General features: G+C 54.8%; 3 protein-coding genes across 3 annotated transcripts in view; 1 reads left to right on the top strand and 2 right to left on the bottom strand.

The window, feature by feature from the left end:
* Positions 1-4,125: 4,125 nt before the first annotated feature.
* MED29 (mediator complex subunit 29) lies at positions 4,126-8,059 on the bottom strand. The gene is made up of 4 exons (XM_047709738.1): positions 7,743-8,059; positions 6,975-7,033; positions 6,631-6,715; positions 4,126-4,442 (listed from the first exon to the last, which is right to left on the bottom strand). Exons 1-4 carry the CDS (start codon positions 7,956-7,958, stop codon positions 4,200-4,202), a joined length of 603 nt encoding a protein of 200 aa, XP_047565694.1. The 5' UTR covers positions 7,959-8,059; the 3' UTR covers positions 4,126-4,199.
* A 136-nt stretch (positions 8,060-8,195) lies between these two features.
* PAF1 (PAF1 homolog, Paf1/RNA polymerase II complex component) lies at positions 8,196-12,939 on the top strand. Its single transcript, XM_047709737.1, has 14 exons — positions 8,196-8,524; positions 9,114-9,143; positions 9,242-9,334; positions 9,658-9,779; positions 9,868-9,934; positions 10,028-10,129; positions 10,209-10,314; positions 10,420-10,488; positions 10,571-10,674; positions 10,750-10,866; positions 10,970-11,098; positions 11,993-12,098; positions 12,207-12,297; positions 12,376-12,939. Exons 1-14 carry the CDS (start codon positions 8,478-8,480, stop codon positions 12,777-12,779), a joined length of 1,587 nt encoding a protein of 528 aa, XP_047565693.1. The 5' UTR covers positions 8,196-8,477; the 3' UTR covers positions 12,780-12,939.
* Positions 12,940-14,212: 1,273 nt separating this feature from the next.
* SAMD4B (sterile alpha motif domain containing 4B) overlaps positions 14,213-23,478 on the bottom strand; it is a 37,251-nt gene continuing 27,985 nt past the window's right edge. The window contains exons 4-13 of the mRNA XM_047709736.1: positions 22,280-22,519; positions 21,308-21,417; positions 21,064-21,150; positions 20,058-20,400; positions 19,357-19,442; positions 18,752-18,870; positions 17,994-18,192; positions 17,669-17,792; positions 15,497-15,580; positions 14,213-15,287 (exon numbers count right to left, since the gene is read on the bottom strand). Of these exons, the coding sequence (XP_047565692.1) occupies positions 15,259-15,287; positions 15,497-15,580; positions 17,669-17,792; positions 17,994-18,192; positions 18,752-18,870; positions 19,357-19,442; positions 20,058-20,400; positions 21,064-21,150; positions 21,308-21,417; positions 22,280-22,519 (1,421 nt within the window). The 3' untranslated portion in view covers positions 14,213-15,258. The remainder of the gene's footprint in view (positions 15,288-15,496; positions 15,581-17,668; positions 17,793-17,993; positions 18,193-18,751; positions 18,871-19,356; positions 19,443-20,057; positions 20,401-21,063; positions 21,151-21,307; positions 21,418-22,279; positions 22,520-23,478) is intronic.

Here is a 23,478-nt window from a genome sequence, read left to right as displayed (position 1 = left end):
CGGGGGAATCCCTGGTGCGGCGCTTTCTGGGGCTGAGGGGCCTTCCCGGCCAGTCCCGTGAGCTGGGCGGCTGCGGGCGGCTTTGGCACGGTTGCAGCCTCCCGCTCGACCGTGACTCATTCGCAAGGGGCGGGGGAGGGGGTGCTTCCTGGAAGCCGTGACGAGGAGGCTCGACCCGGACGCCCGGGTTCCTCTCCTGTAACCAGGGCTTGTGTCGCCTGTAAACAACAGCCTCGAGGACAACGGGGGGAAAAAGGGAAAAGGGAGGTGCATGGTACCCGCCTCCCGGCTGGGCTCCAAATCCTTGTGCCGCTAGTAGGACTGAGGCGGCGGGAAAACCGGAGGTGGGGGGACACCCCGGGGTCTCCGGCGTCTGGCTTGGCTCCGGCTGCGATGCTGGGGGAGTTTCGATTCCCTAGAGACTGGGAGCATTTCCCATCCCTGAGTCAGGCTGACCCCCTCCCCTGTCCAATCTGCTTAGTCATCGGCCCCAGAGCCAGGACGCTTGGGATTGGGCGACGCTCGAAGAGGTTGGACAGGGAGCTTTGCGCGGGGAAGGGCCGACCCTCCACCGAAACGCAGACGGGTGGGACCCCGGGCCCTGGCCCCTTCTTGCTCATATCGACGGGTCCGGGTCTCCAAACCACCTCTCTGCTCAGATCCAGGAGACCGAGCCTCCAGTCTCTCCTACGTCAGATCCCCAAGTCCGGGCGCCCAACCCCCTTTCTCTCTCTCTAGTCCAAGTCCGAGCCCCCAGCCTCTCCCCAGTCCTGTCTAGGAGCCTAGCTCCCATCCCCCTGCCCACCCCGTCCAGGCCCCAGACGCCCGGCCCGGGAGGAAGTTCAGGGCAGGACTCCTCCCCGCTCCCCACGTAGCCAGCGGGAAAATCCGTGGCCCCAGTGGCGGCCGGGAATCCCCTCTGGAATGACGGTGGGGAAGGGGATGGCCGGGGTCCCCCGTGGGGTGCGGCGGCGGGGTAGGGGTGGGTAGCTCCTGGGCGGGCCGAGCGAGGAGGAAAGGGGCGGAAACCCGAGCGGCTAAAAATACGGCGGGCACTTCCGGCCTAGGGGGAGGGGAACGGAGAGCAGAGTTTCCAGAAAAACAAGCGGGGACGGGAAACGCGGGGGTGTGAGAGTCGGTGCGAGTGCGCGGGCGAGCGGGGGAGCGTGTACTCGCGGCACGTGTGCGCGCCTGGCGTGCCCGGGCGCGGCCGAGTGTGCAACTGCGGGGCCAGCCTGGGGGGGGCGTACCCGACGTTGTGTGGCGGGTGTGTGTGTGTACTGCAGGTGCGAACGTGTGTGTGGGGGGCGTGCCAGAGGGATGTGTGTGTGTGTGTGTATACTGTAGGTGCGAAAGTGTGCGCCCTGGTGTGACTGGGTGCAGTTAAGGCAAGTAGGTGTGGGACACCAGTATGCATGCCCCGTTTGCCGTGTGAGGGCTGTGTCCTTACAGTCCTGCCCGCCATGGCCGTGTGAACACATGTGTAAAACCACCTGCACCTGTGTGGTTGACTCTACTGTTTACTTTAGCCATCTCCAGGTGTGGGAGCGTGTACTCAACTGCAGCTGTCTTCCGGGTGGCCGTCGCTTGTGACTTACATATCTAGCTGCACATCTGTGGCACTCAGAGCCACTATGGGATCTGGAGAGACTAAGAGTAGGGAACTCCATGAGGAGCCCCCAGTGTGGGTCTGGCGGGCCGGGGCCTTCTGGCCTGAGGAGGAGCTGTGTGCAAGCATCTCTGTGACTGTAGCAAGCCGTGGCTGCGTGTGTAGCGAAGTGTTTCCAAGTGTCTGTGTCCTTATTTGGGGTGAGGCTGAGAACACCAGAGGCCACAATCTGGATGCAGTTCCTCGGAGGCCCAGTCACAAGGCAGTGAAACTAGTGAACTTCGGTTCCTGATGTCTGCGATGCACATGATGGGGAGGGTGGTGGGTCACCGGTTGCTGCCTCCATAGGCAGAGCCGAGGCACACACGCACACACTTGTACCTAAGAAACATTATCTGTCCCCAGCTAAGGCTGCTTTCAGTAATGTTGAGCTGTGGGTTAGGGCTGAGTCAGCCTGTGATGGGCAAAGTCTGCGATGGGGTGAAAGATAGTGGGTTAAGTGGTGATTAGAGAGTTGTTTGTATATTCATGCGGTTGGATTATTCCTTTTAGAGTCTGTGGGACCGTCTGTCACTGGGCCAGAGAACCTGGGGACACCATGATTGTAGGGTGGTGGGCTATGCTGTTCTCTGCCGAGGAGGGGGGGGCGTGTTGCACCTGTGTCCCTATGGTCTGTTGTGCCCCATGTGGCTGTGGTTCTCATGTACACCTTTTCCTGGAGCGTGTGGTTGTGCACTAGGCTGTATAATCCCCCTCTGGGTCTAATAATTTGGTAAAAATCTCGCTAAGGACCTTCATGACATGCAACAATTCTTCTAACCCTGTCCCTGCACTCTGGTCCAGGCCTCCACATTGTCCCATAAACACATCAGCACATTCCTGCCTCAGGGTCTTTGCACTTGCCACTCTTCTCCCTGGGATGCTCTTTCTCCAAATGCCCACATGCCTATTCCCTCTCCTTCGAGTCTGCTCCAGTACCACCTTCTCAGTGAGGCCTTCGTGACCTCTGCCAAGGACTTTTTTCCCCCCAAAATAAATCTTAACCACTTATTTAACAAGTAATTAGACCATGATAATAATGAATCCCCATAGACCACTACCCAACCTAAGCTCTCAGACTTTTTTTTTTTTTAACAAAGTAACATAATTCTCCAACTACATATCCTACATTTGTGTCAGATTTATTCCTGTGGACAGCATCTTCAGCTAGTGTCTGAGACTGGTCTGTTGCCCTTCCTGGGGGCCTGCCCTACATGCCTGGCTATTTAAGAAACTTCCTGGGATGTGTGTACACACACACACACACACACACACACACACACACACACACACACACACGGGGCTGGCCATTTCCCAGGACTCCAGTGTGGGGACTTGAGCTCTGGGTGAACCACAGGTCTCTATAGTTCCAGGCTTTCCTTGCAGATGTGGGGTCCAGGACAGGACGCCTCTGGGCGGCAAGATGGCAACCAGGGCAGAGAAGGTGTTGGGTGGGGCAGTCCCGCAACCAGGCTGACTCACTAGAGCCTTTCATACCCCAACAGCTGGGCCTGGGCTGGTAGCTCCGCCTTGCACTTGCCCAGGCCTGAAAGCCATGGCTGAGCTCCCAAAGCTTGCTCTCAGGGAAGAGGGGAGCCTGGTGGGCCACTCCTTCCCTGAAGCCCCCTCCCCAAAGCCTGCTTCCCGGAGCTGGGGCCCAGGCGCCTGGGTTCTTCCCCAGGACTGATGATTCACCCCTGTTAGGGCCTTTTCACTTCTCCTTTGGGGCTAAAAATACAAGGACCCAGGCATCCAGCTGGGCTAGGCTTTACCACGGATTGCACAATGCCCCTCGTTTGAGTGCTGCTGACGCAGACTCTGGGTTCGGGTGGGGGAGTGAGTTGCTCTCAGACCAGGCACGCTGAGGTCAGGGCCTAGAACCCCTTCAACTTCCCCTTTCCTGGGCTGAGGACTGGGGGCTGGGCTGACATGGGAGGTGCTGGGGATCCGTGGACTTGGCTGTGGGCCCTCGAAATGAAACTCCTTCCCCTGGCCCCAGGTAACCAAGGGGTCTGGCTCCCAGAATCCAGCCCCCTTCAGAACAGAGGCCCAGTTAGGAACCGGGAGCACAAGGGAACAAAAGAGGACTATAACAGAGATGGTCAGAGACAGGACCAGAGAGGCAGAGAGACAGAGACAAAAAGAGATCAAATGACAGATAACAACTGACCCATGCCTTAGAAACACACTAGAGACAGCTAGAAAAAGCAGCAAACACAGAGACCCCACCCCCAACGGACAAAATCAGGAAGGACTGAAGGAGAGAGGCAGGTCTAGGCTCTCTGCCCAGGCCCGGCCTGGGGAGAGCCCTAGTAAGAGGTCATCCAGACAGTCCAAAGTGCATCCTGGGCTAGGCAGGAGAGCAGGCTGCTTGGAGGCGGCGAGGCCCCGCCCTGCACGCTCCCTGCTGGCCTCTGCTGCCCCCTGCTGGCTGCGGCCACAGAGCTCAGGCGGGAAGAAAAGGCAGAGACTGAGGCTGCTTTCAGGTCACTCTTCATTCCCTCCCCGTCCCCTTCCCCCCGAGGCCCGTCCCACTCCCGGCCCTGCCAGCTCACAGGGTGCCCCCGGGGCCAGTAGGTGGTGCAGGCGTCTTGCCTGTAACCTTGTTGGCGCAGTCCAGCAGAGCGGTGTGAATGTCCTTGGCACAAGCAATCTGGGCTTTGATGACTGCCAGGTACTGCGGGTAGGGCAGGCTGTCAGGCTGCACTGCATCCGGTTTGGTGGCCGTGGGCACCAGAGTGGGAGAGTGCTTGGCACTGTCGCAACTCTGGGACAGGCACTCGTGGGCCAGGCGCTGTGGACGGGCAGGCAAGGTGCGGCTTCAGTGTCACTCCTGGTGCTGCCACCCCGACCCCAGGGGCCAGCCTGGGGTAGCCTGCTTGGACCTCTGGACTCCCGGGGGCTTGGAGTCAGAGCCTGGCCCTGTTGACCACATGCTCGGCGACCCTGAGGCACACAGCTGCTTCTCTCTGAGTCTGTTTCCTCCTTTGCAAAACAAAATGGGTTTAACAACTGCCTTTGCTACCTTGTCAGGTGAGAACAGGGAGACCAGCGTGGGAGACAGCCACAGTCCCAGCACATCATGCTGCGAATGTCAGCTGCCATTACTGGGACTGTCCTGACTCCAGCCTGGACACTGGCAGTGGCTGCTCTGATGACGCCTGCCCCTGGTTTTCCTCCTCCTCCTCTGGCTGCGCTGTCTAGTTATGGCTTACTCAGCCCAAGCCCTACGTGGGGCAGTTCCCAGGTCCCAGCTGCTCTCGTTCTCATGCCTCCCATGGCTGTCCCGCCCACATGCACCACTCAGTTGCTACCTCCGCGGTGACACCGCCACACCTGTGTCCCCAGCCTCCCCTGAAATTCCAGAGCTCTCCTACCCTTCCCACCAAACTGTTCCTCTTCCTGGGTGCCTGTCTCAGGAAGGCCACTGCCATTCCAGCTTGAGCTCTGGGCCTCATCCTGGAGACAGCTCCTCCCACAGTCCGGGCCAGCCCTATGGCTGTACGCAGAGCCTTCAGAGTAGCTTTCCCATCTGCTCTTCCCGGCTTCCTCATGGTGGTGGTGTAGCCTAGCCCACTTGAGTCCTGTCATGGTTGCCTCCTTGGGCTCCCAGCCTCTACTCTTGGTTCCTCTAAACCATCCTTCACTTGGCAGCTACAGGTATATTCCTAAAAAAGCTAGCACGGCCATGTTCTTCGTCCATGGCTCCCCAGCACCCTCAGGGCTGTATTCAAAGTCCAACAAGCTCTGGGGCACCTGGGGGGCTCAGTCGCTTAAGCGTCTAACTTCTGCTCAGGGGATGATTTCATCAGGGTGCTGGGATGGAGCCCCACGTCAGACTTCATGCTCAGCAGGGAGCCTGCTTCTCTCTTTCTCCCCCCTGCCCGCCCTGCTCCTGCATGCAATCTCACTCTCAAATAAATAAGAAGTCTTTTTTTTTTTTTTTTAAGTTTATTTGAGAGAGAGAGAGAGCTAGAGAGGGAACACGAGCAGGTAGAGAGGGAACACGAGCAGGAGGAGTGGGAGAGGGAGAAGCAGGCTCCCCACAGAGCAGGGAGTCTGATGCGGGACTCGATCCCAGGACCCTGGGATCATGACCTGAGCCAAAGGCAGACACTTAATCGACTGGTCCAACCAGGCGCCCATAAGTAAGAAATCTTAAAAAAAAATTTCCAACAAGCCCTAATGCTTACTATACCTCAGCTAAACTAGATCTGTGACATTCTTAAAGGGAAATTAAAGTAGAAGCTGTTCCTTCTAGTTGGAACACCTTTCTACTACCACCAAGTTTCTCAAATTCTGACTTTGGCTTCAAACACCAGTTTACAATGATGATGATGATGATACTACAGGGAACATTTGCCATGTGCTTATTACCCTGTTATGCTTTCTACATACATGATCTTGCCATCTTTCCCCAAAATCTATTTCTCAAAGGAAAAATCCGAAGCTTGCAGGTAGAGACTGGTGGTCCATGCAGATTCCAGAGGTCTGTGCTCTTAGCCACCCGCCCTCCTCAAAACTCCTGCCCCTCTTCCATTTTTGTTCCAGCCTCAGCTCAGATGCACTCTCTACCAGTAAACTTCCCTGAGTCACAGTCCCCTCCCTGACCCACGCTAGGTAGAGTCAGGTGCCTTTTCTGAGCTTCAACAATCCCCAAGCTTCCCTCATTTTAATCCTGACCTCCCCATCCCCCAGCACCTCCCCCATTACAGCCCTGACTTCTGTGGCCTGGGCTTTTCCTATCACAGCCCTGACCACTCTGAGCTGTCACTATTTGGGGATGTATGTCACCCCACTGAACCGGAAGCTTAGTGAAGGCAAGGACTGGACCAACACTGGGTCTCCAGCCTCACATGTGAAGCGCAAGTGTGGCCCCTAGGAGGTGTGCCCAGTGTGTGTCGACTGACTGAATGAAGGTTCCTGAAGACCTGGGGGCAGAGGCAGGGCTGTGATCACTCGCTGTCTAGGAGGCCACTTACCAGGCAGAGCTCCAGCTGGTCACAGAGTGCGTAGAACTCTTCCAGACACTTGTCAAAGCGCTGTATGGGTCCATCACTGCTCTTTCTATAGCCCAGGGGAAGAAGGTGACTGGAGAATGGATTCCAATCTCTGGAACTTCAGTGGCTACCCAACCAAGTATCCATCAGGAACCAAGTTTAGGCCCAGAAGCCCCAAGGCAAGGGCCTAAGGGGACTGTTTTAGAAGAGGCAAAAGAGCAAGGCGGGTCACTAAGGAGTGGGGCTCCGAAATAGAAGGAGGGGGCATAAGTGGGTGGGGACCTGGGTATGAGGTTCTAAGACGAGGAAAAGGGGACTATACTTACTGTCCGTTGTCAATGTTAGTGTTCTGAATCAAGTTCTGGGCTGCAACCTTCATCAAGGTCTATTAAAAAAAAAATGCAGGAAATAGAGAAAACAGAAGGGCCACTTTTGGTAGATCTACACTCTTCCTTAAGATCTATTTAATTTCTGGACGCCTTGGGTGGCTCTGTCGGTTGAGGGTCTGCCTTTGGCTCGGGTCATCATCCCGGGGTCCTGGGATCCCACCTGCGCCGCGCTCCCTGCTCCGTAGGGAGTCTGCTTCTCCCTCTGCCCCCCGCCCCCGCTCCCCCTCATGCTTGCTCTGAAATAAATATTTTTTAAAAATATACTCAATTTCAAGCCTCCTCTTCACTTGGCATCTCTCCTGTCAATCCAGATTAGCAGCTGTATTTCCCAGAGGCTCGCTCTCACCTAGGTTCTCCGGGTAATCTCTCCGACAGATCTTACAGTCCTCCCTCACCCACCAATCACAGGCAGAATCTCGGTACAGGCCAGTTCTTTACTCAGGCTTTAACAACCAGGGCCTTGTTTTTCCTTTAAACTCCCTCCCACTCGAGTTGCGGCCATTCCCAGGCCCAACATTCGTGCCGATCCCGTTCACAGGGCAATCCGCAGACCTTCGCTTTGGCCTCATCAAGAGGACCAAATGTCATTCCACTTCCCTGCCTAACGCTCCTCTGCTCGCTTCCAGACTGGAGAGCCCCTCTGCCTTCCCGCTTGGAACCAGAGAGCCAAATCCCGCCAGCTTCTCGCAGCTCTCAGCCAATCACCTGTAGACTCTCCTTCAACTGCGGGATGAGCATCTTATAACGCTGCACTGGGTCGAAGTCCTGTTGCTGTTGCTGCAAAAGCCCGCTCTGGGCAGGCCCCACCAGCTGTGCTGGTGGTTGAGGCTGCTGTTGCGGACCCGGGCCGCCAGACGAACCCGGACCCGATACGCCCGCAGCAGACGAAGCAGCTGCAGCCTGCGGCTGGGACGCAGCCATCTTTCTCAGTTTAGCGCACCGGAAGTGCGCCACAAGCGGTTTTCTCCCTGTTTCTTTTCAGCGTCTTGGTCTCCAGGCCCCGCTCGCTAGTTAGCCCCGCCTCCCAAGCAACTCAGCCAATGGGAGGAAAGAATGACCGCCCCGATTCGCCAATCACAAGAGGCTCTTTCTCCCTCGCTCCGCCCTGTACCCAGCCTTTTGCCAATCCGGGTGTGGGTGTAATCCGGACTCTATTGCCCAGAAGGCCTCGCGGCCTGAGGCGACCTGTCGGGTCCTTAGCGTCTTGGCGGCAGTTGGTGGAGCCGGAGCTGCGAGGCCGTCTTTGGCGCTGCCTGAGCGTTTAGCTGAGTCTCCACTGGAAATCTTCACCAGCCCATCTCATTCCGACCCTACCCCGGCAGAGAGCGGCGCCAACCCGAGCCCTCCCTCGGATTAGGCGTCCGCCAACGTCGGTACACCCCTCCGCGTCTCCCCGCGGCTCAGCACGGACCCCGTCCGGGCTTCCTTCGCCTTGTCGCCATGGCGCCCACCATCCAGACCCAGGCCCAGCGGGAGGATGGCCACAGGTAGGCGCCACGCCGCCTGGCTGTATCGTTTTCGTTTAGGTCTGTCCAGGTTTCGGCGAGGCGGGGGGTCGGGCGCGGGTGTCTTCCTACGACGTCACCAGCCCCCCAGTGATGTCAGACCTTCGCCGCGAACACCGTGGCGTCACGGAGCGCTCACTTTTGACAGACAGGGGTGGGTTCCTTCAAGGATGGGGTGTTGCCCCCATCTTCCTGCCATGGAATTCAGGGATTAAGCTCTTGGGAGACTATCTAGACGGACTGTGCGTTTATTACTCCAGTCAAGCATTTGGAGAATCCCTTTGCTGAAAGCAATTGAGCACGTAGTTCTATTAGAGTACTTGAAGACGTCCCCTCCAAAAGGGATTGAGCCGTTGATTTCATTCATGAAAGCGTTTGGAGACACTTTCTCTAAAAGGAGTTGAATCCTAGGCTCTTTCCGTTAAAGTACTTGGAGCACCCCTCCCACAGGGATTACCATTTGTCACTCCCTCCTTCCCTTTTTTAAAAGCTTGGAGAAACCCCCCCTCACTCTTCTGTCAATCGTATTCTCCATTTTTCCTTCAATGTCTCGCTCTCTCTTACCTACCAGGCCCAATTCTCACCGGACTCTGCCTGAGAGGTGAGCTCCATTGGGTTTTCCCAGAAGGGGTGGGCCAGTGGGGGCTGGGAGCAGAGGTGGGGCAGCAGGGGACCGGTTTTGAGCCACTGTATTCCCAGGTCTGGAGTGGTCTGCCGAGTCAAGTACTGCAATAGCCTCCCTGACATCCCCTTCGACCCCAAATTCATCACCTACCCCTTTGACCAGAACAGGTGAGACTGAGATGGAGGGCAAAATAACTCACTTAGATCATGAGTTCCGTAAGGGCAAGGATTGCTTCTCTTGTTGACTGCTCTCTTCTCAGAGCCTAGAACAGTACCTAGTAATATGGTAGTAGGTGCTCCATAAATGTTTGTTGACAAATGAAACAAGCAGTGTCCGAGTCTTTTCCCACTGAAGAGCCAGCCTTCTAACTCCAGCATGGGGGATACTCCCATTTTGAGTTCCTCCCTGGAAAACCTTAGGCTCTGGGAAGCAGGAATATGAGGGTAAAGCTGGAATCAGGAAACCATAATGGGTATGTTTCCCCACCCAGGTTTGTCCAGTACAAAGCAACTTCCTTGGAAAAACAGCACAAACATGACCTCCTCACTGAGCCAGACCTGGGGGTCACCATTGACCTCATCAACCCGGATACCTACCGCATCGACCCCAATGGTGTGTGGGAAGGCAGGGAGGGCCTGCTCTAGGCCAGCAAAGGCCAGGCCCTCCCTCACAGCCCTTCTGCCCCCTTGTTCTCCTCTAGTACTCCTAGATCCAGCTGACGAGAAGCTTTTGGAAGAGGAGATTCAGGCCCCTACAAGCTCCAAGAGGTGTGTGTGTGCTGAGTGAGGACTGGATATGTGGAGGGAATCTATGATGGGAGGAGGGTGGTGGGTCCTAGGTGCCTAACACTCTACCCCCAGATCCCAGCAGCATGCGAAGGTGGTACCATGGATGCGGAAGACTGAGTACATCTCCACTGAGTTCAATCGTTACGGCATCTCCAATGAGAAGCCCGAGGTCAAGTAAGTTGTGGCAGGTAGAGAGGGAAGGTGCTTTCAGGTGTGTCCAGTGACCCCTAAAGTCTTCTCTCTTTACTCCTAGAATTGGAGTTTCTGTGAAGCAGCAGTTCACAGAGGAAGAAATATACAAAGACAGGGATAGCCAGATCACAGCCATTGAGAAAACTTTTGAGGATGCCCAGAAATCGGTAATTGAGGGATGGGGATGGGGTGGGATAGGGGTTGAGGGCAGACCAAGGTGCAGCCCCAGAGCTCCATATCCTCTTCACCCACCCTGTTTTTGCCCCCACCAGATCTCCCAGCATTACAGCAAGCCCCGAGTGACACCAGTGGAGGTCATGCCTGTCTTCCCAGACTTTAAGGTCAGATCCAGGACAGGAGGCAGTGAGGCAGAGCCTGGCGTCTCTGCTTGTCTCAGTCTAATTCCAGTGCTCTTGCCTCTAGATGTGGATCAACCCATGTGCTCAGGTAATTTTTGACTCAGACCCAGCCCCCAAGGACACGAGTGGTGCAGCTGCTTTGGAGATGATGTCTCAGGCCATGATCAGGTAAGTGGCCCCACTGCCCACCTTGGCCTGTTCCTCACTGCCCCTTTGTCCTTACTCTTCACTCCTCCCATCCAGAGGCATGATGGATGAGGAAGGGAACCAGTTTGTGGCCTATTTCCTGCCTGTGGAAGAGACGCTGAAGAAGCGAAAGCGGGACCAGGAGGAGGATATGGACTATGCACCAGATGACGTGTGCGTGGGTCGGGTTAGGTTTTGGGAATGGAGGACCGGGTCTCTCCCTTTTATCCCTCGTAAGAAGTGGGGCTGCTGACCTTGTTCCTCTCATCCTCGTCAGGTACGACTACAAGATTGCTCGGGAGTACAACTGGAACGTGAAGAACAAAGCCAGCAAGGGCTATGAGGAGAACTACTTCTTCATCTTCCGGGAGGGCGACGGGGTTTACTACAATGAACTGGAGACCAGGTACTTCGTACACTCCTACTTCAGATTAGCCTGGGGCTGTGCTTCAGAATCCTGATCTGGGGTACGTGGGAGCTACCTTGGAGGCCATTTGTACATATGGATTGGTTTCGTGTTTCAAACAAGACTAGTAGAAGATTGCTTGACCATGTGAGCTGGACCTAGTTCTAACACACGAACCCAGGAAAAAAATCTCGAGATTGAGGTTTTTTGTAGTGTAGATAGCCAGGTTCCCTCTGACGTATTAAGAGACTTCATGTGAAAGTCAGCATAGGCAAAATATGGAGTAATGACCTCAAATTAGCATCAGTATTTTAAATGAAATCCTGGATACCCACAAACCTTCCCCCGAGAGCTACAAGTTTACTCCTGTGCTAGGGACCTTGGTGTAACGTAAGGATTGGGAAAGAAAGTGTGACCTTGAGTTTGTTTAAAGCAGAGATCACAACCTCTGATCCCATGTAAAAGGTAGCACAGTGGCCTTGTGGGCTCTGGGTGACCTGGCGTTCTTGGCAGCCTCCAAGGGGCACCATGACCTCGCCCAGCAAAGGGCTCCTCCAACCTTTTGTTGCTATGCTTTCGGAAGGTGAAGTCCCAGATTAACACTTTCCAAAAGCCAGTAATCTAGATTCTGTGCTTTTAAGTGTTGCTAATTTACCTTAAATTCTCTTACATGTACATACACTTTATAAATACAGGGGATTCATGGAGCTATTATCCTTCCCTTTCCCTTATCCAACCTCTGAGTTTAGTCTCCTTCATTCACCCCGCATTTATTCTGGTCTCTTCTGGACTAAGCATTGGTGAGGAAGTAAGAACCAAGTCAGACTGGATCCCCCAATAGGGTCTTTAAATGCATCTTTCACACACCCCACCCCACCTACTTGCCCACTACAGGGTCCGCCTGAGTAAACGCCGAGCAAAGGCTGGGGTTCAATCTGGTACCAATGCCCTGCTGGTGGTCAAACACCGGGACATGAATGAGAAGGAATTAGAAGCCCAGGTAACAAGCATCACTGGCCCAGGGCAGCCAGGGAGAGGGTGGTGGTGGGTGAGGAGAGACGGAAGCCTGACAGGACAATCTCCTTCCCCTCAACCCTGCTACTTCTAGGAGGCACGGAAGGCCCAGCTGGAGAACCACGAACCCGAGGAAGAAGAGGAGGAAGAGATGGAGACAGAAGAGAAAGAAGCTGGGGGCTCAGGTAAAGTTGGACAGGCCAAACCCCAGGAGCCCTGGAAGGGTGAGAAACTGGGTCTCACTTCTCCCTGCTCCCTTACAGATGAGGAGCGAGAGAAAGGCAGCAGCAGTGAGAAGGAAGGCAGCGAGGACGAGCGTTCAGGCAGCGAGAGTGAACGTGAAGAAGTTGACAGGGATGAGGCGAGTGACAAGAGCGGTAGCGGCGAGGATGAGAGCAGTGAGGACGAGGCCCGGGCCGCTCGGGACAAAGAGGAGATCTTTGGCAGTGATGCGGACTCGGAAGACGATGCAGATTCTGATGATGAGGACAGAGGCCCAGCCCGTGGCAGTGACAATGATTCGGACAGCGGTAGTGATGGCGGTGGCCAGCAGAGCCGGAGCCGCAGTGCCAGTCCCTTCCCCAGTGGCAGTGAGCACTCTGCCCAGGAGGATGGCAGTGAAGCTGCAGCTTCTGATTCCAGTGAAGCCGACAGTGACAGTGACTGAGTCCCAGGTCCTTCAGGGTTGGTGCAGACATGATTATAATGCGATTCTTACGCGCAGGAAGGCACTTTTTGAGTGGTCTGTTTGAGAACCCTTCGCTTTGTTCGTTTCCCTCCTCTCCTCCAAGCCTTGCTGTTAATAAAGCCGACTTTTTTTCCCTTTATGCCCCTTCCCAACCCTATGGTCTCATTCTGCTTATACTTCTCCTTCCCCCCATCCTAGGAGCTCAGTGGCCTCAGCTTAAGGTCACTAGGTTTTCCATGAAGTACAGTATAGCATAACAAAGGTCAGAATCCTTTTTTTGTTTTTGTTTCTTGTTTTTTTTTTTTTCCAAAATAAGCCCAGACCATTAAACAAGTGAAACTCCAACAAGTAAGTCTTCTCCAACAGCGAGAAAAACTGTACAGTTACTCAAAGCTGATTCTGCCAGTGGGGCCGGGGGTAGGAGGGAGGGTGAAATCATGGTGGCAGGGGAGGGGGCTGGAGAGGGGCTGGGGTAGAAGAGGGTCAGGGGTCCTGCCCATCAGAGTGGGGCCGCCTGCGTCCTGCACACTCTGCTGTCAGGTGGGGGGAGGGGGGCAGCTCTTGCCTCCCATTGTGTGTGTGTGTGTGTGTGGGGGGGTGTCCTTCACCACCTCCCAATGCCAGGCAGAGCCAGCTCACACTGATGGGTAGTGAAGAAGACAGGACTGGCTAGGAGGTGGTGAGGGTCCTGTAGGAGGGACACCCTGCTGATTCCAAATGAGGTGGCCCCTGTCCATCCCACTTCCCGGGGCTATTGGGAGAGGGGGACTGGAGAAGCCCTGGGAGCTTGAGGGGAATGAGCAAAGGCACAGAAACATGGAGGGGCCGGGGTGGGGGACTTGCATAGGTTGATGAGTGTGCAAGAGGTACATAAATAAACCTGACACCCCACCCAGCCCGGCACTGGGAGAGGAGGTGGGGACCTTAGCAGATCCCCAGGGCCACCCCACCCCCCGGCTTCCTCCCTTTCCCTGGGCTCAGAGCTGAGGGAGGTCCAGACCAGGAGGGCAGAGGCAAGAAGTTCCGGGGAATGGGCTGAGAGTGCAGGGAGGGCGGTGGTTTTAAATTTTTTTTTTTTTGGTTTTTTGTTTTTTCCCAACATTTTGTATCTTTAATAACATACACAATGGTTACCAGCCATATTCATAACAAAAGTTATTCATAAAATGTATCTAAAAATAACATTTTTTTTTTCCTTTTCGGTGTGAAAAGCTTGAGAATGTCCCAGTGGGGGGTGGGGTGGGTTGAGTGGGAAGAGGGGGTTGGAATAGGGGACCCTGGCTTCCCCACAGCCTGAACCCCCAAGTCCCCTCCCTCCACCTGGGCCCCAGGACAACCCCTCAGCAGGAACAGAGACCAGAGGGTCTGTATGACTCCACGGCTGGGACAAATCTCTGGGTTATGATATAGTGTTCCACTTAAGTGAGGTCATGACAGAATGGGGGGCAGGGAAGGATGAAAGAAAAGAGGGGAGGGGAAAGAAACCAAAAACCAAACAATCCCCTTTCCCTTACTCCTTACCCCAAGTCTTTCAGCTACCAGACCTGGGAGTGGACAAGGGTGTGTGTTGGTTGCGGGAAGGGGATGTTAAGGCAACAGACTTCCTGACCTCACTGGCTGCCCTGGCTCCTGGCCTTCAACCTCTGCATCTGGGGAGCCAGGACTGGGGGGAAGCAGGGGAAGGACTAGGGGGTCTGGAGGAAGGGGCTCTGCCCCCTCCCCTCATAAAATTCAGGCTCCCCCTGCCACTTTCTTGGCTCAGAAAGAGGCCTAGGGATTCTAAAAATGAGAGGGAATGATCAGAGAGAAAAACCGTTAAGAACTATATAAATATGCATCTTAAATAGGCCTAAGAAATTAATTGTAGAGAACCTCTGATAAACAGGGCAAAAGGAGGTGAGTGAAAAGAGGGTGGCTCCTGTCCTTGGGGTTGACGGGAATGGGGAAGGAGAAGAAGGTGGCAAGGAGAGAGAGAGGGGATCCTCTCAACCACCAGCTTCTCCTTAGCTCCTCTCAAATAACATCCAGGAGAGCAGGTTATCAACCCCGCTTCTTTCTCCCCAAATGTCAGATGGTTCTGAGCAGGCCCCACAAGATAGGGGTAAGCTGCTCCCTTAGGAGGGGCAGGTGGCCGGCAGTATGGAAGAGGCAGGGGTGGGACGGGGCCAGGTAGGGGATGAGGGAGGGAAGGAGGGGCAGTCAGGCTGGCCAGTCCCTGCCTCCTTTATCCTGGCTGCCCCCTACCTCCCTGAACCTCAGCAGAGATCCCTTGACGGGCCTGGGAGTGAGCAAGGCGCGTGCCAATGTTAAACAAAAGTTAAAAGGGTGAGAAAGTAGAAAAATACTAGAATGTATAGCTGAGCCAGCCCACCCTCTCGCTGTCGCAGAGAAGCCCGTTGGGGGTTGGCCCCCGCCCGCCGCCCAGGGAGCCTATGGGTGCGCTGGGCTGTGGGTCCCGTCAGATGGTGGAGGTTTTGTCTGTCCCATCTGTGGTGAGAAAGGGAGGAAGGGAGGAAGATCAGGAACTGGCGGGAGGCCCAAGAAAAGGTACTCGGGTAGCCTGTCATCCCAGTCAGGCCCTCCCTGGAGGCTGGCCTCCCCTAGGGACCCCTCAGGATGCTCTGAGTTGCTCAGTTCAGAGGCGGAGACGCTGCTGGGTAGGTGGGAGCTGGGTCAGGGAAAGAGGAAATGCTCACCACCCAAGGCGTGTTCTGTCATGCTCAGACACAGAGACTCCAGAGTGGGATTGATCTCCAGGTCAGGCCCAGGGACCGGGCAGTCTGTGGGGAGAGAGAACAGAGGTGAGGGCTGAACTGACTGCAGAAGGCAGAACCTGGGAGACAAAGGATTGCAGGGGCTGGTATGAGGGAGGGGCTGAGAGGGATAAGAGGAAAAGGAGGGAGGGAGAGAGGGGCAAAAGACAGAGAAACCGTATGTAAGACGCGGCACACACTCTGATGGGAAGTATGACCAGGCAGGGATGAAGGACACAGACGGGCCTGGGTGTATCACAGAGCAGGCAGAGGCAACAATGGCAAGGGCAGAGGCTTAGCAATGAACAGAAAGCCTGAGCAGCAGGCTGAGGGAGTGATGGGAAGCTGAGGGAGCGTCCTGGAGGCCACACACTGCATGTTGCCTTAGGTGTAGTCTAGCCATCAGCCCCAGGCATTGGGCAGCACTGTACTCCTTGACTGGTGACCTGCTCCTGTACTTGGGTGCAAAAGCTTAATTAGAACAATTCCCATCCCATCCCATCCCTTGCTCCATTGGGCAGGATGTCACCTGGGTAGGACCGACAGATGGGGCAAATCAGGACAGCAGCCATGGGGCTTGTCCTCAAACCATCTCTAAAGGGCCTCTTGTTCCAGTGTCTGGGAAACAGCCCACCTCCCTGAGCAGACCTGACCCCACTTCACACTGCTTAAAACCCCCTCCTCTGCTCCTCACTGCTATGGGGAGAAAGCCTAAGCTTTCTACCTGATTTCAGAAGACGCTGCTCCCACCTCCAGCCTCTCCGATCATCACATCCCCAATGAACTTGGAACTAAGGCCTTGTTGGGACACCTAACTGTCTCTTCTTAGCCAATATTTTTTTTGACCTTGGGCAAGTGACCTGAGTCTCACATTCATGACTGATATGATGGGAATAAACCAGCACCCTCATGTGTGCAGCCAGGAGGATCTGATTTGACGGCATGGAAAGCTGCTGGATCCATAGTCCAGCACTCAGCACGCAGGTAAAAAGAACTACTCCAATTTTCTGCTTGTGCAGCTCATCCATCCAGTCACCTGCATCTGCAACTGATGTAAGGCAGATGCCTACCGCGTTAGGATGAACACAACGGACAGGGTCCTCTGCCTCTCACAGGTTTGCAAAATCTCATAAGTGAAGTAACCCACTGACTGGCATTTATGTCACGAAGAGCTTAGGATCACCTGCAAATTCTTTTTATTTATTTATTTTTAAAGATTTTCTTCATTTATTTGACAGAGATCACAGGTAGGTAGAGAGGCAGGCAGAGACAGAGGGGGAAGCACGCTCACCGCCGAGCAGAGAGCCCGATGTGGGGCTTGATCCTAGGACCCTAGGATCATGACCTGAGCTGAAGGCAGAGGCTTTAACCCACTGAGCCACCCAGGTGCCCCTGCAAATCTTTAAAAAAAAATTTTTTTTTAAAGTAAAACTCTATCTCCAACATGGGGGTTGAACTCATAAGCCTGAGACAGGAGCTGCATGCTCTACTGATGAGCCAGTCAGGCACCCCACTGCCTCCTTCTTCACCTCTTCCAGACTGCCTTCTCTGCCTTTATAGCCTGAGTGGCCAGCAGCAGGCCTAGCCCACGGCAGGGGACTCCCCCACTCAATAACCAAGGCAGGGCTAGCATTTCTCTAACCTCCCTTTTGCCCACTTCACCCTCATTCTGATCTCTCATCTCTAGACTGGTCTGTGAGCAGAGGGCAAATAGCCATCTCACCTCACAGACCCTTTAGTATGGAACCTGATCTACCAACTGAAGTCTGCTGCTTCCTGCCTGAAAGAATCCCAGGGGACAGACAGGTAGGACTCCCCTCCATAGAAACCTCGATGCTCTGACGGTCTCATCCCCTCCACCCCTTCCAAACTGAGTACTTAATGATCCTCTAAGGAGATGGTGACGGAGACCAACAGGGACACTAAGACAGAGAAAGCAGGTAGGATCTGAGAAAGAAAACTGAAGTGGGGGAGGGGGTACAAGAAAACTCAGGACGCGGGAAGATGGGTGCAGAGTGGTGGGAGGTAGGAGGAGAGGATAGTGGGAATGGGACTGAGAGAAGGGCCACCTAAGGGTATTGCTGAGGCGGAGCCCCAAGGGTAGAGGCAGCTTACCTGGAGGGAACATGAGAATGGCCTGGGGTGATGAATGGACCGGGAGGGAGTGGGTGCGCTGCACAGAGCTACGGCTCTGGCTGGGCATGCTGTTGCTGCCTCCAGGGTTGGCAAACCACAGGTTCTGCACAGGGAATGGGAAAAAAAAGTGGTGAGCTGAGTGGGAAGAGGCTGAGGCTGAGATCTAAGCGCAGGCTCGGTAGAGCTGGCAAAGGAGCCTCTTCCCTTTGAGCCAGGCCCAGGTGCAAACACATGGACACGCACAGCCCAGGCACAACCACCCCAATCCCAGAAGCGCCAGGCCCTCCGCTTCCCACTGGCTCACCTGTCGGCCCTGGCCCCCAAGGCTGGGGCTAGTGAGGGCATGTCGTGGGGAGATGCCCCCGATGCCTGAAGGGCTCAGAAGGCCCATCCTGCCGGGTGGGAGGGCCCGGGGAGGCATGGGGAACTGCCGCTGGGTCCGCCGGGCCACCCCCATCCCCACAGAGCCAGCTATGGGAAGTGAGTTGGAGCCGAATGCCCAGCTGTGAGAGAGCAGAAGGCATGGTGTCAGTTGAGGTGGTCAGGGCCCCTCTGTCTGCCCCTTCCTCACCTCCCCCACCAGAATCCCCATGGAAAGGACAGAACACAGACCTGCTCTGAACAAGGATTCCCTGCCCAAGTCCTTGCATCACACACTGTTCTCCTACCCCAAGGCACCCCCAGAATGGAGATGGGAGCGGATAAAGGTTTCCTCATATCCACTTATAGTTCTCCTAACTTGAATTCTCAAATGCGGTATTTAGTAGAATAGAGGAGAAACAGGGAGAATAGGGGAGAAAAGGGACTTCACAGCACCCTGCACACAGGGGAGAACAAGTGGTAGGTGTTGCTTCTGCCAGCTCAGCACCCTGTTCTAGTGCTGAGAACACCGATTTTTTTATCTGGTAAAGTCTTCACTGGGTGACTTGTGGAAGGTCACCCAGTGACTGAATGAAAGGACAACCAATTCCCAGCCCAGAATGTAATCAGCCCACTGAGCACCACCTGTCCACCACCAAGGGACTCGGGAAGGAAGTCCCCACACCTTGGCGGCCTGCTCACCCTTTCTGCTGCCGGTAGCTCTGCATCTCTAGAGCGGCTTTGCGCGGGAAGGTCCGGAGGAGTTTCAGCACTTGCTGTTTCCAGGACAGCAGCCGTTTCTTCTGCGTCTCCGTGAACGCCTGGAATTGAGAGCGTGAAGCGGGGAGGGTGTGTGTTCAGATCTGCCTTCCATTCACCCACTCAAGTTATTTAATGCCTGCCTGCTTTGTGCCAGGCAGTACTGGGAGGCAGAGGTAACCTGTGCACACACAGCTCACGGTTCAGCGGGGCAGAAGACACACAGGCCATCTGACCTGTGATGAGTACTGCGAGCCTCATCTACTAGGAGGGGCCAGTGAAGGCGTCCCTGAGGTGTACTTGTTTGAGCTAAGTGCTAAGGGACCAGCAGAAGGGAGGGGAATCTTGCTCCCCAGAGAAAGAACATGTAGTAAGGTTCTGAGAAGGAGAGCTCACGGCAGCCACTAGAGCCAACACTGGTGAGATGAGGGCTGGAGGCGTTGGGTGGGTGCCAGCCAGGCAGGGCCCTGAGGGCCACATCAGGAATACGGATACTGAGAGCGATGGGGGAAGCCTTGCCCTTCTTGGGACCCTAGAGAAGGCCTCACCTCATGAGTCAGGCACTTTTCAATAAGCTGGAGGTAACTGGTGATGTTCTCCTCGTCCGGTCGGGACACCAGCAGCTGGGTGCACACTGAGGGACAACGGAAAGGGAGGGAAGTTAGCCCCAGCATGTCCTCTGCCATGCTCTAGCTCCCTCAGCCCTCCTGGCCAGCACAAAAATTGGAAGAGGACACTGAGGCTGGATGAGTTCTAGCTATGTGCGAAGCATGGTACCTGGTTATCATGAACATATGTAAACCCACCATAGTAGCTCAGAGAGGTGGAATTACTTGGCCCAGGTCACACAGCTAAAAGGATATGGATCCAATTGTAAAGTCAGCTACGCCATGCTGCCTTAGGAAAGGCCAAGCCCACTATGAGTTACACCATTCCCATCCTGTGGACTTTAATACCCCGTGAAAGAACCAATGGATTTGTCTCATACTATACACAATATCTACTGACACATCGTTCCGCCTTTTGCTCAGGCTGGAGACACTGTGTGGGTAAATAAGGGTTGTCTCCTACCACCAACCTAGACATACCTGAGGGTGGGGTCTTGCTACTCTCAGTCTCAGCCACTCTCTGATATGGTCACTAGGGTCCTTTAAAAAGCTCTGCTCCCATCATTTAACTTGGATTTGATCCCTGATGACGATTTGGCTCCCTGTCCCAGAACTTCTTGCTGGGCCTTGTGTGGTCTCACCTTTGCCCATCACCCGTGTAAACTGGCTGGGGATGTCTCCGTCGGCAACGGGAGCCGGGGCTGGCTCACTGCCATCAGTGGGAGCTGGAGCTGGTGGAGGGGGGTAGCTCTCTGCAGCTGGAGGGTCCTTGGCCTCAGTGCCCTTGTCTGTGCCGGGGTGAACCAGGGGAGGCTCAGCACCTGGCAGTGTTGGCTCCCCCCGGCTCCCATCCTTGGCAGTAGGGGTGGTGGCAGCGGCAGCAGCCACAGTGGCCTGGAGGACGCTGTAGGCCTTGATGGGGGTGATGATTATCTGCTGCAGCTCCTGCAGAGCGTTGCGCAGATTCCCGCCTTCCAGCACATCCTGAGTAGGGAGGACACATCCGGGGTCACATGCTGACCCCCAAAGCTACACAGAATGATTACACAAGAGGGGTCAGACAGAGCTGGGAAAGTGCTGGTGGAACCCTGAGTCCTAGCACTTAGAGAAAGGAGGTGAGGACAATACAAGCTCACATATATACACAGATATGTACACATTTGTATAATGTAATCCCTCTTCCCCACTTCAAAGTGCAGTTCCAAGGGGGTCAGGAGAAGGTGGTCTAATGCTGGGCCTCAGGGTCCCACCAAGGATGGAACCAGAAAGCAAGTGGCAGGGAAGGGGGAAAGGAATGCAAATCAAGGCAGATATGGAAGAGGAGTAAGTGAGAAATAATCAAATGGAAAGAGATCATGCACACCGGGAGACATTCTGCTCCATCAGGACATTAGTTAGGAATGGAAAAATGAAAGGAGCAGGGATTGAGTTAACAGAGACAAAGTCTGGAGACACAGACCAGGACAGAAAGAGAGGGGAGCCTCTCGGCCACAGGCCCATGAATCCTGTGATCTGACTTGCTCCTGGCCTCCCTAGGGCTGGGTTCTCTGGAGGTCAGACCTGAGGGCTGGGGATACCCCCAGGCGAGGCCACCCAGAGCCACCATGCAGTTAGCTGGACTTGGAGATGGGGATACCAGATCCTCACCTTCTCCAGGGACTTGAGGACACTCTGCCTCTCGCGCAGCTTCTGGATGCTCAGCGCTATCTTATGGCGGGCACCTTTGGTCACATTCTGTGGTAGAGGCAGAAGGGGAGAGGAAGCTGGAAGTGTGAGGCTAAGGTACCTGGGGTGCCCCCAGGGCCTGAAGAGACACCAGAGGCTTGGGCCGCAAGAGTAACGTCAAAATGATGCTGCCCCCACCACCTCCCAATGGTCCCACTGGCTTCACCTGAGACTCCAGATGCTGCTCAGTCAGTGTCATCATCTCCTCGTAGCTCATCTGTGAGAAGAGGGCTGCGTACTTGTGCAAGCGGAGGCTTTTCAGCCATGAGGGCACATCTATGGAAAAGGAGAGCAAAAGGTCAGCAATCTGGCCCTTATGACTGGCAGAGGAAGGGTTGTGGGGAGGGAGCAGTTTTCTGCAGTTTTTAATGTTCCAACCTTGGTGGGACTCTGAGGCCCCAGCATCAACCACCTTCTCCAGAGCCCCATGGAACTCCACCTTGAAGGGGGGGTAAGAGGGAATACATGTATACAACCAGAGGTAACACCAGAAACTGCAGAAAACCAGGATTAGGGGAAAGCCAAAGGTCCATAAGCCACTTTTTCTTTTTTTTTAAAGACTTTATTCATTTATTTGACAGAGAGAGAGAGCACAAGCAGGGGGAGTGGCAGGCAGGAGAGGGAGAAGCAGGCTCTCCGCTCAGCAGGGAGCCTGACGTGGGGCTCGATCCTGGGACCCTGGGATCATGACCTGAGCTTAACCAATGGAGCTTAACCAATGGAGCCACCCAGATGGCCCCATAAGCCACTTCCTCTCCTGCCCAGTCACACCGTTCTAGGTGGTCTTCCCTGGTATCAGGACATCTGAGCCTTCTGCTCTGCCTGACTGGGAATGTACTAGGATGACCTCATTGGTGTCCTTGGAACATCAGCTGCCCTGTCCTGGCTTCCTTGTCAGGCTGGGTTGTCTGAAGGCAGGGGTTTCTGGGCTATCAGACCAGGGCCTAGAGGGATCTCTCTGCTCAATCTTGAGCCCTAAGGGCAGGGACTCACTCCTTCCCTCAGACCTATCCCTGGCTAGGGTAGGGTAGAGGGTGACGGGACAGGAAGTTGAAAGCTACCACGGCTCCCTTCTGTCCTCTAAGCTATGCAGAGGCCTCTCTTCAGAGGGTCCTAGTGCTACCCTCCCCTGTCATACCTTTCATGCCACTGCCGTCCTCCTGGAAAGTGTTCCGGCTGGAGCCCTGCTCCTCCGTCTGCTCACTGCCAGAGGAGGCCACGCTGCTCTGGGGTGAGAGGGGTGCGTGGTCGGGCGTGGTGAAAGCAGCCCGGGCCCCAAGCTCCTCCGGACTCGGCCACTCACCAGGGGCCTGGGGGCTCGTGGGGATGAGCGACATGGAGCGCTTCAGCGGGCTGGGGTGAATTTGGCAGGGGAGACCTGGCCAGAGGGGGAGAGGCAAGAGGTCAGGTTTGGAGATCTGACCATAGGAGATCATGCCCCCTGGTTGGTGCCATGGACAGCGGCTCAGCCCCAGAATCCAACAACGGGAAGGGACCCTGGGGTCTGAGGGGAACCATCTACGAGATACTGCTCGTTTCCTCATTCCCCATACCTAACCCATCAGCAAACTCTCAGCCACATCTCTCAATCTTCCCACCTTTTCTTCCAGCACCCTGGTCTGTAACTAGTGTCTCTTGTTGGAATTACTGCTATAGCCTCTTCACTGGGTTCCTGCCTTCATTCTTGCCTCCTACAGCCCGTTAACCTCACAGAAGCCACGGTGATTCTTCTAAAAATGCAAATCTGACCAAGTTAGCCCCTACTTTAAATCCCACCTATGACTTTCCTTCACACTGAGGATAAAATTCAAACTTTTCCACATACCTACAAGGCCTTGTGGGACCCGGACCCTGCTCACCTCTGACTTTCACCTCCACCAGCTCACTCTTCAGTTCAAGCCTTTTTAGCTTTGGCTTCTCCACCAACCCTCACTTGTTCCTGGAACACTCAAGCTGTCCAACCTCAGGACTTCTGCATTTGCTCTTTCTTCTTGTTTTCCTGATTTTAGCAGCTGGCTCCCAAAAATCTGATCTCCAGCAAGCATCAACTCTTCCAAGGCCTTCCCTGAGTGGCTGCCCCCAGCAATCTTGGTTACTCTATTGTAGGACTCTTACTTGTCTTCCTTACAGCACCTACCACAATCCGGAGTGACTTCACCTAGTTATTTGTTTACATGCTTATTAACTATACACCCCTGCTACAATATGAGATCTGTGACAGCAGGGACTTGTCCTGTCTTAAAGATCATTGCAGCCTCAGTAATTATAGTGGGGCGTGGCCCGGAGGAGCTGCTTCATTAGTATTTGTAAAGCAAATGAATGAATGGAATATATAAA

Source organism: Lutra lutra, chromosome 17 (assembly GCF_902655055.1).
Source record: "Lutra lutra chromosome 17, mLutLut1.2, whole genome shotgun sequence".
NCBI lineage: Eukaryota > Metazoa > Chordata > Mammalia > Carnivora > Mustelidae > Lutra > Lutra lutra.
This window is presented reverse-complemented; position numbering and strand designations above follow the sequence as displayed.

Excerpts from the sequence above, each read along its gene's own strand:
- MED29 (XM_047709738.1), bottom strand. The coding sequence starts at position 7,958 with ATGGCTGCGTCCCAGCCGCAGGCTGCAGCTGCTTCGTCTGCTGCGGGC. Across the intron at positions 7,034-7,742 it reads AGTTGAAGGAGAGTCTACAG|ACCTTGATGAAGGTTGCAGC; the intron begins GTGATTGGCTGA and ends TTTTTTTAATAG. Across the intron at positions 4,443-6,630 it reads ACCAGCTGGAGCTCTGCCTG|CGCCTGGCCCACGAGTGCCT; the intron begins GTAAGTGGCCTC and ends GCCCGTCCACAG.
- PAF1 (XM_047709737.1), top strand. The coding sequence starts at position 8,478 with ATGGCGCCCACCATCCAGACCCAGGCCCAGCGGGAGGATGGCCACAG. Across the intron at positions 9,144-9,241 it reads CACCGGACTCTGCCTGAGAG|GTCTGGAGTGGTCTGCCGAG; the intron begins GTGAGCTCCATT and ends CTGTATTCCCAG. Across the intron at positions 10,315-10,419 it reads TTGAGGATGCCCAGAAATCG|ATCTCCCAGCATTACAGCAA; the intron begins GTAATTGAGGGA and ends TGCCCCCACCAG.